Here is an 18983-nt window from a genome sequence, read left to right as displayed (position 1 = left end):
GATTGTGTAGTATATTTTCAATTGCATTACAGTCTCCTTTAAATAAGAAGATCAAATCAGAAATGCAAATTCAAGAAGCACTGCAAATTAATGTTAAATAAAAAAATCTCATAAGTTGACAATTGAAACTTGCAAACAATTTCTTTATTTATTAATATAAAATAGATAATTTTTATTGGTGGAGCCATAAAGTACAATAAATCAATTCATTATACATACCCTGAATTGGTATGTTTTTGTACAGTTGTACCCAGTCTACAAAATAATACCCAGTCTTAAAATAAATTGAGAAATTTTATCATAAATTCCTTTTTTGTAAACAAGTTTATAATAGTTCCACAAAGAAGTTTCGTTTTGTTTTAAAAAAAGTAATAAATATTACAAAATTTACTTTAGTAATAGTACTGCTTAGTACTATTACGAAGCACAAACTGTGTGCCGATTGCACATACATTTCTGGAATCAGTTGTAAAAATCAAGTCCATCATATTATCAAAAAACATATTATAAAAAGCATATCCAACTGCCATTTAGTTTAAAACTTAGAAAGTTGGAGCATTTATATGCTAATATAAAAGTGTCATTTAATGTAATACTGAAAATACATTCAATATTTAAATTGTTATTAAAAGAAGATATATATTTCCATTAGACTAATATATTGAGAGAAAATTAAAATCTCCTATATCTAAAACATCTTTAAACCCTTTTTTATCAACATAATTTTAAGCTTCTTTAAAAACTAAATCAAAAGCAGCCATATCAATAAAATCACTTACCCTGTAGAGGCAATCACTGAATATTTATGCTTACCAAAGACCTAAAAACCTAGATTTGTTCAATTTTGCTCTAAACCATATATTGTGGAGCTCATATGAATCAATTGAACTTTTTACATAAAGACATACATCATCTCTTCACATCTATCTCTTCTATAAATTTTATAACCCTGAATACTGACTATTGAGACACTTTTATACTAAGTTTCAGTGACTACAACTATGATAATAATATGGACAATCTGTATTGACAACAACCATAAATTCAAAAAACTTATTTTCCGAAGAATAAAAAAAAAGAATTACTGTTATGCAAATGCATTTGAAAAAAATGTTGCTTTCTAAGTTTTGATAGAATCTAAATTATATGCTTGTTTTTTAATTTTTGGATTTGAATTCAACAAACTCCATATCAAAAGGGAGTAAGAATTCAGTTTTGAATTGATTTCTCTCTTGTCTAAGTTGATCATGCTATGGCCTTTCTACTTCAGTTAAATCTGGACTTATATATAGTGATTTATGAATCTCCCTATTTCTCAAGTTTTTGGCTGCCAAGTTCAACAAGGATAGTGCCAGGTTTTGTTCTATCTTTAGAATGCAACTTTCTCATATATACTGGCTTCACTTTAGCTTTATTAATGAAAGACAAAAAACTTTAGTTGCAAGTTCTCTTTCTGTTCTATTTCAAGAAAATTTCATGAAAGAAAAAGGAAAAATGTTTCTTTTTTTGCAACAGGTACTCCATAGACAATATTATTTTTCTTTCGTTAATATAGACAATAATACTTTTCTTTTGTTTCACTCTCTCCGTTAACTTGTTGATTGTTACATTTTCAACAGTTAACTGTTTGACTGGCTTTTTTAAATTTTTACTCACATTTTTTACTATCTGAATCCAATAATTGCTAATTCTAAAAGATTTTAATTTATCATTTATTGCATTCAAGTCAGATCTCAATTTGCTGATTTCACACAAACTTTGATATATATATAAATATATATATATATATATATATATATATATATATATATATATATATATATATATATATATATATATATATATATATATATATGTTATATATATATATATATATATATATATATATATATATATATATATATATATATATATATATATATATATATATATATATATATATATATATATATATATAGGGGAAGATGGGGAACAGGGGAAGCTGGTTTTTATTAATTTACATCTGATTTTTTGACAGAAACAATTTAATTTTTTTTAGCATTACAAGTAATAGTCTTAAATAAACAAATTAAAAAATTAATGTGTATAAAATATTGATTTTTGTTAAATCTACCACTGTTTTAAAAGAAAACCTTAAAGTGGTCGAATATACACCATCACTGGGGTAGTTTTAACCACCTAGAGGGGTACTTTCGACCATTATTAACAAAATAATATATCTATAAGCTTTCGTTATTTTAAATGTTTTATTGCACAAATAACAACTTTCCACAAAATATATGAAAACAAATAGTAACAACTATTTTGTGTTACTATTATTACTTTTGTTATGCTACTGTTTATATACTTTTGTTACATTAATGTTGATATTTTTTTTTTTTTTAATCCTTTTTATTATTAATATTCTTATTGCTTTTATTATTAATATTACTACTGCTATTACTGTAACATTGTTATCATAATATAATCTCTCTAATTGAAATCTCCTTAATTTGAAAACTTTCATATTTCGATTAAATGCTAAAATAGACTGAAATGCAACCATAAAAAGCCATAATATACATTATTTCCCAGCGAATTTGGTTGGAGAGTTTGACTAACTTGTAAGTGAAATATGTAATTCAAATAATAAAAATCTTATTTTCAGAAAGAGAAAGATAATATATAGAAATTTAAAAAAAATTCAAGAAAATGTATTTTTATATATTTTTTAAAAGTGTTAACAAAATAAAATGTAAGCAAAATTATTAAGATTTATTTTTAAAAATAATCCATTTTATTATCTATTGAAATTAGACAGAAATTTCAATCTTTTTAGTAAAACAGTTTTTACATTTTTTGTTTCATTTTTTATAACAGTGATTTTATTGAAATGCTTATTAAAATGTAGCACTTTGCAGGGGTGGATCCGGTAAGGGAAGGTGCATTTTTAAATTTGTTGCACCATTTCGGGGTTCATTGATAAACAATTAAAAGATCAAAAGTTTCCCCTCGCAGAACCTTGAGTTAAATCAAAAATCAAACCTTATTAAGTTAAATGAAAATCGCCGCGTAAAAGTGCTTAGGATCTCCTACATCTGTTTTTAAATAAATTTAGTGTTGCATAATTTATGGACGACCATAAGGAAAGAACTTTTGAGGAGGGGGGGGGGTAATTTGACTAAGATATAGTAAAGTAGGGAGGCGGAGGAGGGGATCAATATTCAGGTTTTTAATTTATTTGAATATAAGTCTTCACAGTCTTAATCTATGTAACTATAAAATTACTTTATATCGATATCACAGCAGCCCGATTTTTTTTGTACCAAACAAACTTTTAAAATTTTTTATCACAGCCACCCTAATTTACTTCCGTTTTCAAACAATTGCTGAGTTAAATATATAAATTGGAAAAAAAATTCTTTCCAAAATAACTAAGAAGGGAGGAGGGGACCACCCCTATCGACCCTTGATCCTTCCCCCTTCTCCCAATGGATCCACCCTTGGTTCCCTGTCAGTTGTCTTTCATATTCTTCTAGTTAAATAGTTGCCTTTAAGGTTATGATTGGTCGCTAGTTAATAGCTAGAGATCCTCGTGGCCAAGTCGCTGTCTTTATTGTTACGAGTTGTCGTTAGCTAGTCGCTTTTTATATAACTAGCTAGTAGCTAGCTTATCTCTCTAGCGATCCTCGTGGCCCAGTTGTTGTTTTTATCATTACGAGTTGTCGTTAGCTAGTCTCAAATGCAATTAAAAGGAAATTTTACAATTTTAATACAAGATTGAGCTATAAATACTATTGATGAAATGGAGAAAGGAGAAAGCGTTTTTTCACACCTTGTTTTACAGTTTTATTTATCTAATAAACCAAGTAAGTCTTGTTAGATGCTTAATTGACAGAGCGTTTAAAATTAATAATACTAAACATGCTCTTCAATTTGATACAAACAAACTTTTTAAAATTCAAAAGAGAAGTATTATCTATTTTGGTTACAAAGTAGAGTTCACAAATCTTATATGGAAAAAGTCTCTAATATTAATCCAGTTAAATTTTTTTTTTTTTTTTTTTTTTTTATTATTTATTTATTTTGCCGTTGATAAATATTATAAAAAAGAAATTACAATAAAAGAAAAATCCTGGCCAGAGCAAGAAGAAGACAGGTTGTCTTATCACCGAGCCCCGTCACGCAAAAATTTACATGCACAATAAATGATAAAAGACAAAAAGACAGTATAAATACAAAAACAAAAACAAATCAAATACTTCAGCAATAAAATAATTTGTTGCTAACAATCTTCCAGCAGAATAATTTTAAAAATAAAAAAGTAAAAACGACAGAAAATCATGAAAGTTATAAAGACACAAAAAAAAATGCGTTGTTTAATAAAAAAAAAAAAAAAAAAAGCAATATATGTAAACATAAGTATTTGGGCTGATTATTTAATATCACCAAAAATATGAACGAAAAAGACAATTTTATTTTCGTTATCTTTTATACTAATGGTTAGAAACCATTTTAATAAATGCTAAAGAAAGTGATAAAGATTTAATTTATTTTCAAGCGATTCAGTCCAAACCTTTAAATTGTTTTCAAAAAAGGTATTTGAAATCTAATATATCGAATTCCATGTTCAGTAAATACCGTTTTGAATCATTCTTAAAACTTTGCAAAGTGCAGTTTAAAACGAAGTTTTGTTTTTTACTAAAGATTGGAAGAAATTTTTTCCAAATTAAAGGTCCCCGATATTGAATTTGGTACGAACTTAATTTAAGAAGGTTTATGGGAACCACAAAGTTATTCACTGAAAATTTGGTTGGATATTTATGGGAGATTTCATTAAAGTAGGATTGAAATGTTACTGGAGAAAACCCAAGTTTTGCTTTAAACATAAATAACATTACTTGATGAATATTAGGCTTATAAATATTTAAAGCTCCAAGCTGACGTAAGAGAGGTTCGCATTGTGTTTTTCTATTTGCCCCATATACTATCCTGCAAGCATGTTTTTGTTTACTATAAATTTTTTTGAGTTTAGTGTGATTAGTGCTACCCCAGGAAATGTTACAGTATGAAAGATAACTGTGTATAAACGAAAAATATAAATTTTTTAAAGACTCGTTATTAAGAAAAGGTTTTGTTCTATATAACATGGCAATATTTTTTGAGATCTTACCTTCAATATATTTAATATGAAATTTCCATGACAATTTTTCATCTAAGAGCACTCCCAGAAAGTTTGTAGTCAATTCCCTTTTAATTATTTTATTATTGATTAAAAGATTGGGTAGTTTCAGAGGAATATTCTCGGCTTTACTAGGTTTATAGAATAGGATAAATTTTGTTTTCTCAACATTTAATGATAGTCGGTTACTTATAAACCACTCGTTGATCTTATCTAATTCTTCGTTAAATATTTTAAAAAGAATAGTAATATCTTTGTGAGAGTAAAACAAATTAGTGTCATGTGCAAATAAGATAGTATTTAATACTTTTGATGATAAATCATTTATATAAAGTAAGAACAATAATGGTCCCAAAATAAAACGGGATACTCCACAAGTTATTAAGTTGTTTTTTGAGTCTTTTGTTTCTTTAAGTACAAATTGTTTTCTGTTAGTTAAGTATGATTTAAACCAAAGTAAACTTTAACACCATAGTTTTCTAATTTTTTCAAAAGAATTTCATGATTTACTGTGTCGAAAGCTTTGGATAAATCAATAAAAACCCCTATTGTATAGCAATCACTATTAAATCCATTTGATATATGCTTAACCAATTCAATTATTGCATGGTTAGTAGAATGATTTTTTTTAAAACCGTATTGATTTTTATATAAAATCTTATTTTCAGATAGATATTTATAAAGTCTGTTGTACATAATGCGTTCAATTAGTTTAGAAAAGCAGGGTAAGACTGAGATTGGTCTGTATTTTGAAATATTGGTCTCATCGCCAGATTTGAAAATAGGTGTTATTTTTGCAATTTTTAGTTTATTTGGAATATGACCTGATTTAAGGGAGAGATTAAAAATATGGAATAATGAGGGTTCGATAATATCAAAAACAGATTTAATTGCATTAACATTAATTTGATCTATACCTGCACTTTTATTTTTTTTCAGACTATTAAAAGCAGTATGTAGTTCACTTTTGGTTAAAATCGGTTCTTCCATAATTAAATCAGTTGTTGCAAGATATGAATCAAATTTTTTTTGACCAACTGGAATTTTCGCTGCTAGGTTTGGGCCAACATCAAGAAAAAAATTGTTTAATTTCTCAATAATAACTTCTTTATGATAAATCATTTTTCCCTCAACAATAAGTTTTTGCGGTAAGTTATTTTTTTCAATTTTATTTTTCCCAATTAAGTCTCTAATAACACTCCATGTTTTTTGAGGGTTTCCTTTGTTTTTTTCAAGCAGTTTAGCACAGTAATTTACTTTTGATCGTTTTTTAGTTTTTGTAAATAAACTTTTATAATTTTTGTAATTAGTTTCATTTTTATAAGTTTTATTTTTTAGATATTTATCATACAATTTTTGTTTTTTCCTTGTGTGGTGAATTACGTCTTCCAAGATACTAACAACAATTAGCGGTTGTTTCTTAATATAAACATTAATGTATTTGAAATGATGTGGTCTTCGTAGAGGTATGGGAAAATTACGCCAACGTAATTACTTGTAATTAAGTTTATTTATTTTGTGGTTCTAAACTTTATATAAAAAGGGTGATATTTGTAAATAAATTATTCGCAGTCAGATGAAAATAAAATAAAATTGATAAACGAGTGAAATCATTAGTGTCTCAGGGAAAGTATTAAAAATTTCCCCACACTAAAAGGTGGCGACCCTACCAGGACCTACGAAACCTACGAGTTAGTAAAGAATGGACCAAGAGCGAATTTACCAAAGAGAAGTCAGCATGATAAGAATAAACATTAAAAACATAGAACGCAACACGATTAATGGCGACAAATCAAGCATAATCTTGGCGCTGGACAAAATAACAAATTTATTGGGAAGATTTGAAATGGCAAAGGATGAGCTGACCAGGAAAATGCTTGACGACGGCGAAAGCATCGATTCAGTTGAAGAATGGCTTTCGAAGCCAGTAATGGAAGTAGAAGCAGCAATTGAAATCAAAAACAAAATGGTGGACAAGTTGGATTCGATAAATAAAAACGAATGCGTCAGAAAATTTGAGTATGAAAAACAAATAGTGGAACAGCAGTTAACGATTCAAAAAGAAGCAGAACAAGCCTCATTGAGAAAACTTCAAAGCGAAGAAGAATGGTATTTAAAGAAACTAAAAATGAAAGAAACATTGCGTAAATCTCTTGGAAACGAAAACGAAGCTACTAAACAATCTGTCAAACTTCAAAAGTACACAATTACAAAATTTAATGGCGATTATAAAGACTGGTTGCGATTTTGGAATCAATTCACGGTAGAAGTTGACAACTCAAACATATCGAACATCAGCAAATTCAACTACTTGCTGGAACTTGTCGAAGGAAAGCCCAGGGAGGATATACTTGGTTTACCTCATTCGTTGGAAGGATACGATGAAGCTAAACGCATACTACAAGAAACTTACGGAAAAGATATTTGGGTTCACAAAGCATTGATTAAAGATTTGGAAGGATTGACGGCTATACATAGCTCGTACAAAATCAAAGAAGTTCACGACTTTTACAACAAGCTTGCAAGAACTGTACGAACATTGAAAACTATGCAGAAACTACAAACGGCTCAATCATTCGTGTATTCATTGATGGATAAACTTGGACCAGTTCGTGAAATACTTACACAAAACGATGATGGATGGGGAGAATGGGGACTGGAGCAACTTGTCGAAAAGTTGCAAAAGTACATTGAAAGGAATCCGTTGAACTCAACTTTTAACTCAAGCGACGAACAAACAAAGGGCGATAAAAAGAACACGAACGTTCAGTCAAGGCCCTATGAACATCGAAGCACTACGTTTAAACAATACAATGGCAGTCTTTATGACAAAGAAACCAGGGCAACTAGTGGAAAGCATGGATGTGTCTACTGTGGGTTACAAAATCACAAAAGCGAAGATTGTACAAAAGTACTAACTGTTGCAAGACGCAGGGAGATTTTAACAAACAAAAGATTATGTTACAACTGCATTGGTTACGGACACTCGGCGGTAAATTGTAAATCAAGAGGATGCAGAAAGTGCAACAAAAAACATCACACGTCCATTTGTCAAGATAGGAACGCAACAATGGATGGTAACATTGAAAATAAAAAAGAAAACATGGGAACGGTGCTTAATGCAAGCACAACTATTCACCCAACAGTGATCGCAAAAGTAAATGGTGAAAAAGTAAGGATAATGTTGGATACGGGTGCTGGAAGTTCCTATATATGTACGAATTTGATAACAAAACTAAAGTTGAAACCTACACGAAAGGAATGTAAAAGTATTGAACAGCTCTATGGAACTGTGGACAAGCGTGTGGAAATATATAAGGTTACGCTAGAATCAACGACAATACCGGAATTTAGCATCAAAGTCGAATGCGCCAACGCAGAAAAGGAAACACTCACCTTTTTACCGAATCCGATGATCAAGGATGTTAAGAAGCATTTTGCAAAATTGAGGAGGCTGAAATTTAGCGATGATGAAGGGAGTGACGAACTTCAACCTGTTCACATTATACTCGGTGCGGCTGATTATCAGCGAATAAAAACCACGGAACCGGTAGTTCTCGGAAAAAATCCGGATAAAGATCCCGGAGCCGAATTAACGATGTTGGGATGGACTCTTTCTGGGAGACGAACACAATTTAGTTCAGGTATTGAGAGAAGTTTCTTATTGAACACTGGTCGTGATGAGTTTGAGCAAATGTGTAGTTTAGAAGTACTTGGATTATCGGACACAAATAGTGAGTCAATGTTCCACCAAGACTTCAGCGAAAAACTGCATCAAACCGAAGAAGGTTTCTATGAAACCAGAATGCCGTGGAGAAAGGGTGTTGTTAAACTACCAAATAACAGAAACCTGGCTCTTAAAAGATTGGGAAGTGTGACGACTCGATTGAAAAAACTTAAAAAACTAGAACAGTATAATGAAATAATGATGGAACAGATCAATGAGGGAATATTGGAAATGGCACCAGAAAAACCTACGGGAGAAATTATTCACTACGTTCCTCATCAAGCAGTAGTCAAGGAAAATGCCGAGTCAACAAAAATGAGAATTGTTTATGATTGTTCAGCTAGAAAATACGCTCAGTCACCTTCATTAAACGACTGTCTAGAAGTGGGACCATCGCTGCAACCATTAATTTTTGACATACTCGTACGAAATCGAATGAATAAACTCTGCGTTTTAGCTGACGTGAAGAAGGCGTTTCTACAAATTCGAATACACGAAATGGATAGAGACGCACAACGCTTAATTTGGTATAAGGACTTGAAGAATATGGAATTAACGGATTTACGATTTACAAGGGTGATTTTTGGTTCAAGTTCAAGCCCTTACATTCTTGGTGCTACCATTAAAAAGCATATATCAAAATACAAGGACATTTATCCTAAAACGGTGCTTGCTTTGGAAGAAGATACTTATGTCGATGATATACAAGCAGGTGGAGAAACGGAAGATGAACTTATCAGGTTTAAAAATGAATCAACGCAAATCTTAATGAAAGCTGGGTTCCAGCTGCACAAATGGCATAGCAACGTGAGCAAATTGGAAAGCAACGCTGAGGGCAAATCAACAAAAATACTTGGGATTCCTTGGAACAAAGAAACGGATCAACTATCGATTGACTTTACTGCTTGCATCAATAGTGGAGATAAAGAAGTGATAACAAAAAGGAAAATGCTATCCGCCATTAACAGTGTTTTTGACGTATTGGGATTTAGTGCACCTATTTTAATCACTGGAAAAATATTATACAGTCGGCTATGCTTGTTAAAACTCGGATGGGATCAACAAATTCCATATGAACTTTCAGAAGAATGGAAGACCTGGATCAAGGCAATACGAATTAAAAGAACTATTTCAATTCCGCGGAGCGTTCTGTCTGAAAGAAGTATTGAAATGGAGCTCCATGGATTTTCAGATGCAAGTAAATCAGCAGTATGTGCATGCATCTACATTGCAGTGAGCCACCGATATTCGAAAACCAGTAACTTACTTGTAGCGAAAGCACGGATCGCACCAAGGGATCTTAGTATTCCTAGACTGGAGCTGGTAGCAGCACACACCTTGAGCAAGTTAATGAATCACGTTAGGAAGACATTGAACAAGTATAATATTATTGAAGTATATCATTGGGTTGACAGTACTGCAGTACTTTATTGGTTAAAAGAAAGGGGCAGTTGGTCACAATTTGTCAGGAACCGAGTTCAACAGATATTATTAAATGGAGAAGTAAAATGGCTTTATGTCCCAACAAAAGAAAACCCAAGTGATCTTGGAACAAGAGGAGTAAGTCCTGAGAAACTAACAAGTTTGTGGTTCAATGGACCTATATGGTTAAAACACAAAGAAAATTGGCCAATTCAACCAGAAATATTTGAAACGCCGAACGCATTATGTGAAACTATTCATTTAAGAGAGAACGTCAGTATGGCAACAGAAGAAATAAAGGGACTTCATATATTTAAGGAAATATTGAGTAAACACAAGTATTGGAAAATTATAAGAATATCATCTTTCATAAAAAGGTTTATTTACAATTGTCGGAATGAAGAAAAAATAACAGGACCACTGAATGCTGAAGAGATGATAGAAGCGGAGTTGGTGAATCTTAAGTTACTACAAGAAGCTGTTGCGATAAAGTCCAATGTGGAACTTAAACAGGATGAAAAACAGCTTTGGAGGTGTCATGGAAAAGTCTCTGGGTATAATCCAATATTTGTACCAAAAGGTTTTCAACTAACTCTAAAAATTATTGAGTATCATCACGCGAAAACGTTACACGGGGGAGTAGGAGATACAATGAGTAGCATTAGAGAAAGATTTTGGATACCAAATTTGAGAGTTGCTGTAAAGAAGGTCATTCGTGAATGCAATCTATGTAAGAGATATAGAGTGAAACCGCTGTTACCGCCAACAAGAGCAATGTTACCACGTTTTAGAACTGAAAATATCGAACCGTTTACGGTTACAGGTGTTGATTTTGCCGGTCCGCTAAAGTATAAAGCGCAAGGGAAGTTGGTTGAAAAATGTTATGTTGCACTGTTTACATGCGCATGTACAAGAGCTGTCTACCTTAGACTTTGTCATGACCTAACGGCAGGAGAATTTCAGAGAATTTTAAAGGAGTTTGTTGTAAGAAAAGGACCACCACAAATGATGATTAGTGATAACGCAAAAACGTTTGTGGCAACAGGGAAGTGGTTACTAACACTTAAGAAGGATGAAAATCTCGCAAACTATCTTGCTACCACAGCCATAAAATGGAGGTTTAATTTATCAAGAGCGCCATGGTGGGGAGGTTTGTTTGAAAGATTAATAGGGATAATGAAGAAAAGTTTGTCAAAAACAATTGGGAAAGGCATCCTAAACTTCTTTGAATTGGAAGAAGTATTGCTGGATGTGGAATGCGTTATGAACAATAGACCACTTTGTTATCAAGGTGACCAATTCGATAAGCAAGTATTAACACCAAATGTATTAATGAGGGGTAGACCGGCAGTTTTGCTTGAAGAAGATATCGATTTAATAACAAGGGATGATTGCGCATTACGGAGAATCAAGTTTGTGAAAAGTTGTAAGAATCACTTAAGGAAAAGATGGATGAACGAGTACGTGCACGCAATGGAAGAACGACAACAAGCAAGGGAAAAGAGAGGTAACGTGAAACTCCCAGAGGTCGGAAGTATGGTACTCATAAAAGACGATGTGAAGGACAAGGCTCTTCTCAACATTGGTCGAATTGAAAACAACATTAAGGGGAAGGATGGAGTTATTCGTGGCTTTAAAATACGTCTTGGAAATGGTTATGTAATTGAACGACCAATTCAGTTGGTGTGCGACTTGGAAATGGGGTGTGGGGCAGAAAGCGGAATCGAATCGGAAGAGAATTTAGAAACCAAGGCCGAAGAGGATACCTTGAAAAGAGAACCAAGACAGGCGAAATTAAATGCACGACAAATAATCAGTTCCATCATGGAAGACGAGATGGCTGATTAAAGCCGAAGTCTCAGCTTTAATCGGGGGAGTGTGTGGTGAATTACGTCTTCCAAGATACTAACAACAATTAGCGGTTGTTTCTTAATATAAACATTAATGTATTTGAAATGATGTGGTCTTCGTAGAGGTATGGGAAAATTACGCCAACGTAATTACTTGTAATTAAGTTTATTTATTTTGTGGTTCTAAACTTTATATAAAAAGGGTGATATTTGTAAATAAATTATTCGCAGTCAGATGAAAATAAAATAAAATTGATAAACGAGTGAAATCATTAGTGTCTCAGGGAAAGTATTAAAAATTTCCCCACACTTGATGATTTTAGTAGGCCTTTGGTCATCCATGGGGATACAACCGACTTTGAGTTTATTACTTTCACTTTTAAAGGAAATGCCTTATCATACATTTTAGAAAATTGGTTTAGAAATAAATCATAAGCATTATTTACATCGTGTGATTGCAGTACAAGATTCCAATCGACGTAATTATTTAATAAATTTTTAAATTGGCATATGAAACTTTCATTGATTTGTCTCATGAATACTGTTGATTTGTGGGTAGCATTATTTAGAGTAACGCTCTCAGTAATAAGGAATATAGGAAAATGATCGGTTAAATCAGTCTTGATTATACCAGTTTTAAAACTGCTATTATGAAAATTGTTAGTTATAACATTATCTAATAATGTCAATGATTTTTTAGTTACTCTTGTTGCTTTGTTTATAGTTGGGATAAGGTTGTATTCGAGAAGAATATCAATAAAAGTTTTTGCTTCACTATTTAAGGCATGGTTGAGTAAGTCAATGTTGATATCCATAACTACGTAAACATGCTTTTGCAAAATATTTTTTGTGTTTAGGAATGTGCGAAGATAAGTTTTGAATGTTTTTAAACTACCAGCTGGTGTTCTATAAATAGCATTGATTATAAAATTATTAGCTAATTTATTTATTATCTCAACGCATAATGCCTCACAATCTGTATTGTTTACATTAAGATCTTTACGCTGAATAAAATCAATAGAATTGTGAACGTATATGCTTATACCACCACCAACGCAAATATCGCGCATTTGATGAACTGATGTATAGTTTCTTAACTCAAAATTAGAATTTGTTTCATTGCTTTTAAGCCAAGTTTCTGTGAAACAAATTATTTTAAAATCATGATTAAGTTCTCCCAATAAACACTTAAAGTTTTCGAAGTTTTTATTCATACTTCGAATATTAATATGCAAAATTGAAAATTTATTCTTATTCTCACAGAGATATTGAGTAGATTCAGGTATTGAATAGTACTCACTTTCTAATAAGGTTTCAGTATGATTAACAGAGTTATTATCGCTAAAAACAATATTTTTAGCATTAATATTAGTAGAGAGATTATTCTCCATTTCTAAAAGTTAAATTAAAATTTGAAAAACTAAAAAAAAAAAAAAAATAAAGTATCGTTAAAAGAAATATAAAATATTTACGTTGCTTTTCGAGACCATTCGCGAACCACCAACTTGTCGTATGAAATATACGCAAACATTCCAGCTTCTCGTGCTTTTTTCATGCCCGCCCGTAATTCTTTTCTAATTAGCATCGTCTCCGCGCAATAATCCTCTAAATATCCAATAAATCAAAAGATCAACTATTAATAAAATATTTCAAACTTTCGAAATATTCAAAAATTAGAGGACTAAAAAGAGATTAAGTTTTAAATTAATCTCCATAAAGTTAAATCTCCATAAAGTCTCCATAAAGTTAGTTTTTATTTAATTTCAAATTTTCAACGTATTTTCTTCTAAAGATCCCATTTCAATAAAGTTCAAATCATTCGTTGTTTATAAATTTGGTTGCGCAAGATGTAATTTTTGTTATATTGACGAGACAATTCGCCATCTAAAGATAAGAAAGACTGATCAGTATCGGAGAGACAAAAATTCGCATTTATTTGAACATCTCCATGCTGACGAAAATTGCTACGTAACATATAGCGATGAATGTTTTTCAATATTAAATTCTTTTTCCAATAAATTTAAACTCAAATTAAAAGCAAGTAATATAAAATGTAATGCAAGTATATAAAATGACAAAAACCAAATATAAACAAACATATTAATCGTGTTAAATTGACTCTCTCTTTGTCTCTGTTTAACTATATTTAGCAATTTGTATAGTCTTTTGTTGCTTCTTTTATATTATATTTGCTTTGCCGGGTCATGTTAAACTTGTTAATGGTTTTGTAATTTTATCTTACATCGTTTTTATTTTCTTTTATTACACTTTGTTTTGTACCTTTATTACGCTTTTTTATAATATAGTCTAAATTTTAATTATTATTTCAATTGAAGATGACTTAAAATAAGTCGAAACGTGTATTGATTTTATTAAATTAAAAGGCAGTGATGACTCAATAAAATCTAACTACAGACCAATTTCCATACTTTCTTGTTTTTCCAAAATACTAGAGCGTATTATGCACAACAGACTGTACAATTATCTTGAAAAAAACAACATTCTTTATCATAAACAGTTTGGATTTTGCAACAACCATTCCACGGAACATGCAGTAATTGATCTTGCCAACCAAATTTTAAATGGTTTTGATAACGACAGTTACACACTCGGAATGTTTCTAGATCTATCAAAAGCATTTGATACTGTTAACCACAAGATTCTAATTTATAAACTACACAATTATGGAGTAGTTCACTCCAATTTAAAGTGGCTGCAATGTTATTTACAAAATCGTAAAAAAGGAGTACCATTGACTTAACATGTTCCCCATTTGAATTAATAAATTGCGGAGTTCCCCAAGGATCAATACTTGGACCCCTGCTATTTTTAATTTGTATTAATGATATTTATTTGTCTTCAAAAATACTTAATTATATTATTTTTGCTGATGACACAAATGTTTTCTTTTCTGACTCAAATTTAAAAAATATTTTTTATATTGTAAACACAGAATTAATATATTTTAATGAGTGGTTTGAAGCAAATAAACTTTCATTAAATATCGAAAAAACGAAATATATTTTGTTTGCTAAGTCATCTAAATCCGAGAACCTTCCACTCAAATTACCTGAACTAACAATTAACAATGTTAAAATAAAAAGAGTTTTTTCAATGAAAATACTAGGAATAATTTTCGATGAGAATTTAAATTGGAAAAGCCAAATAAAGCTAGTCGAGAACAAAGTTTCAAAGACCCTGGGGATTATGTACAAGACAAAACATCTTTTAAATAATTTATGTTTAAAAAAATTATACTTTTCATTTATACATAGTCATATTAACTATTGTAATATTGCCTGGGCAAACAATCATTTATCTTTCCTAAAAATTATTTATACAAAACAAAAGCAAGCAAGTAGATTAGTTTTGGGCGCAAGTAGATACGAAAGTGCCGAGCCGTTACTCAAGGAAATAAATGCTCTAAATGTATACAAACTAAATATATACCATAACTTGTTATTTATGTTTAAACTTCAAAATGAAATGATTCCAAAATATTTTTTTAAAAGTTTCACTCGAATTAATCATAAATATGAAACAAGACATTCAATGAGTAATTACTACATCCCACTAACATCACTCAAAAAATCTGACTTCTCGACTATATGCCGGGGACCACGCTTGTGGAATTCGGTTCTTGACGAAAATATGAAAAAAATAAAATCTATTGCTACATTTAAAAGAACTATAAAAAAACACTTACTAAATTTAAACATTACGTACATTCTCTCATTTTTTTAAAAAAAAATCGAAATAATTTTGTATTTTTAATTTTTTATGTACTTTATTTAATTTTAATATTGTATTGAATATGTATATGCATATGAAGCGAATTAATTTTTTTTTTTTTTTGTTTATTGTCTTTAATAAGTATACGAATATGTACAGTTTTGTAATTTTTTATTTGTTATTTTATATTTTAACTTTATCTTAAATTTCTTCTTTTTTTAACTTTAAGTTCTTTTTTTAACTTTAAGTTCTTCTTTAACCTTCTAAAATTTCTAACCAATTTTTTTTTTTTTTTTTAAACTTATTAATTTCACTCTTTTATGTAATATTGGAAGATGTAAAATTTAATTGTATTTTTTTTTGTATTTCACAAAGGGGCTTGATGATAAGTCATTTTGACTTCTACTTGCCCCAGTCAGCTTGTAATTATATATATTTGTTTAAATTTATAGATAACATTGTAAAATGTGTAAATTGACGAAATAAATAAAAATTCTAAAAAAAAAAAAAAAAAAAATATGGTTTTAAAGAATAGATTTTAAAAAGTTTGTCATATTTATAAAGATAATTACTTATTTCGTGCTGAAAAGAAATTTTGGACATTTAACTTTGGAATTAAAGTGAACGTGTTTGTACTATTTCTCAACACGCAATAAACTTCCATACGCACTTGTTTAGTTTACTTGTAAACGATAATTCGTCTGACTTTTTTTTCCAATGATTTTTGGGAAGTTCACAAAAGTTCTCAAATAAATAGTCTAAAGAATTATCGTCTAGTTTGCTTGATATAGGTTTGTCGTTATAAAGCTACGAAGCTTTAAAGCAAATGACAACAAAAGTACTAGCCTAAAACTAGTTGGTGGTTAATATCGTAAGGGATCATCCATAAAGTACGTACGCTCGGAGGGGAAGAGGAGGTCTGAAAATGGCATACATGAGATGGGAGGGCAGTGGGTCAATTATAAAAGAAAGAGGACCTTGAGTTAAAAAAAATATCATAAAATGTTAGATAAATAGGTTAAAAACGTAGGTACTTTTAGAGAGGTGGAGGGTACTCAAAAAAACGTATTGCAAAATGCGGGGGGGGGGGGGATAGATGAAAAAAAAGCGTACGTACTTTATGGACAACCCCTAATGATACCGCTAGCTGTAAAACTGAATTATTTTACCCCAGAAATTCAGGAGAAGATAATTCCATGATGTAGTTGATTCATACTTATTAGAATAAATGTCATTTTTAGACGTTTTTTTAAAATGAATTGCAAAGTTGCTGCATGATACTAATCTTTATGATGGTTATGATAAGGAATAGTATTAATAAATTTATAACAACTATCAAAGCATATTGATAAGTTATTATATAGACTGTCCCAGACAAAAATACTAGTTGGAATATAAAATCTTTAATCTTCATAATTTTTATAGACTATAGTGGATGTTTGAATTACCTATATAAAAATCCTAGTTTGAGTTGCTTTATAATAAGCATGCACAGTGCTGTGGCAAAGTTGGAAGCTTTTTCCCTCCAAAATAAATCTGTCATTAGGGCCTATTTTTCTAAAAAAAATTTATCAAAAAAAAGTTTGTTCAATTTTCAAAAGAGCCCTTACATTTAAAAATGGACCTCCGTAAATAGTTGAACCTCCCCCCGCGCCTGTAAGTTTGGGGTATGGGGTACTATCGCAACGGTTCTGAACATGTATTGTACAGTCAACCATTTAATAATAAATCAAGCAATACTAAAAGTACAATCTTCAAATTTTCATCTGTCACATTTTATTATAGAGTAGCTTATATGTACACGCTTTTTTTGAATATACATTAAAAATAGTTGAACAGACACCATTATTTTTATACAAAAACAAACGAATGTTCCAAAACATTTGTTTATTCTGGGTTGGAAGAAACAGTACAAAAGTTCCTCAAAGTTCATAGAATTTTTGTTTAACTTGCGTTTGCACGAGAGTACATTTATTTAGTTCGACGATGTTCCATCAAATATTACGTGAAAAGACCGTAAGGACTTCTTGGGGCATCTAAAAAAATTTAACAAAATTCTCTAGTGTGAACAGCGTAATATAATCCGTGTAATACTCGGAGGAGACGTTTATTATTTTTGAAAAAAATTTTCCCACCCACCTCAAGCTTATTTCAACCCCCTCCCCCACCCCCTCCCACCCCTCCCTCGATTTATCATTTTTTACTTTTTATCAACAAAAAATTAAAACAAAAAAAAACATTTCAAAATAAAAATTAAAAATTAAAAAAAAAATATAAATAAATCAGTCACTGATATGAATAAAAAATCTCAATGTAATTAGGTGTTAATTATTGTCAACCATTAAAAAATCTCGTAAATCTCGATTTGTAAAAAATTTGTAAAAAGGTTTTTATTTCTTTTTCACCATAGTATAAAACTTATAAAATCCTATCAAAATTATAAACGACTAGATATAGACTAAAATATAGAAACAACTGCTAAAAAATGTGCATTTGAGTTATATGAAAGATTGCAGTTAATTAACACACCAAGATATTTAACAACTCTCGAAGGTTATAGCTGTTTATTATTGATTAAAACACCAAGGTATTTAATAACTCTCGTAGATTGATTTTAATTTCAATACTTTTATAGAAAAAAATTTTTCTTTGAAGTTTTTTCGGTGTTAAGACATATTAAATTAGAATTTAACTATTTAACTATGCCTTTTAGATTCGAATTTACATTTTTACATAAATAATGATACGGTTTGTTGATATGCAAGAGATTTGTATCATCAGCAAATAGATGAACTGACGAGAAGTGAACAGAGTTGGTTAGGTCGCTACCTTAGATTAAAAACAAAAGAAGACCAAGAATAAGAACCTTGAAGAAGAAAAAAACACCACACAAAGCATGTTTTATAGCTAAAATTAAAACCATTAATATTTATAAATTGTTTTCGAGTGGAAAGATGAGATCGTTGCCAGTTACAATAACGCAAATTCCATAATGTCCTAATTTAGAAATGAAAATACTTTTGTCAACGGTACCGTAAGCTTTTTGTAAATCGATAAAAACACTACAAACGAAATGACCAGTATAAAGAGT

At 30.3% G+C, this 18983-nt stretch overlaps 1 protein-coding gene across 1 annotated transcript; it reads left to right on the top strand.

Annotated features, from left to right (window-relative positions):
• Positions 1-6863: 6863 nt before the first annotated feature.
• LOC136086985 (uncharacterized) lies at positions 6864-12158 on the top strand. The gene has a single exon (XM_065809487.1). The coding sequence runs from the start codon at positions 6864-6866 to the stop codon at positions 12156-12158; it is 5295 nt and encodes a 1764-aa protein (XP_065665559.1).
• Positions 12159-18983: the final 6825 nt, after the last annotated feature.

Source organism: Hydra vulgaris, chromosome 11 (assembly GCF_038396675.1).
Source record: "Hydra vulgaris chromosome 11, alternate assembly HydraT2T_AEP".
NCBI classification, from domain to species: Eukaryota; Metazoa; Cnidaria; class Hydrozoa; order Anthoathecata; family Hydridae; genus Hydra; species Hydra vulgaris.
The sequence above is the reverse complement of the archived record's forward strand: the minus strand, read 5'-3'. Positions and strand labels throughout refer to the sequence as shown.

Excerpts from the sequence above, each read along its gene's own strand:
- LOC136086985 (XM_065809487.1), top strand. The coding sequence starts at position 6,864 with ATGGACCAAGAGCGAATTTACCAAAGAGAAGTCAGCATGATAAGAATA.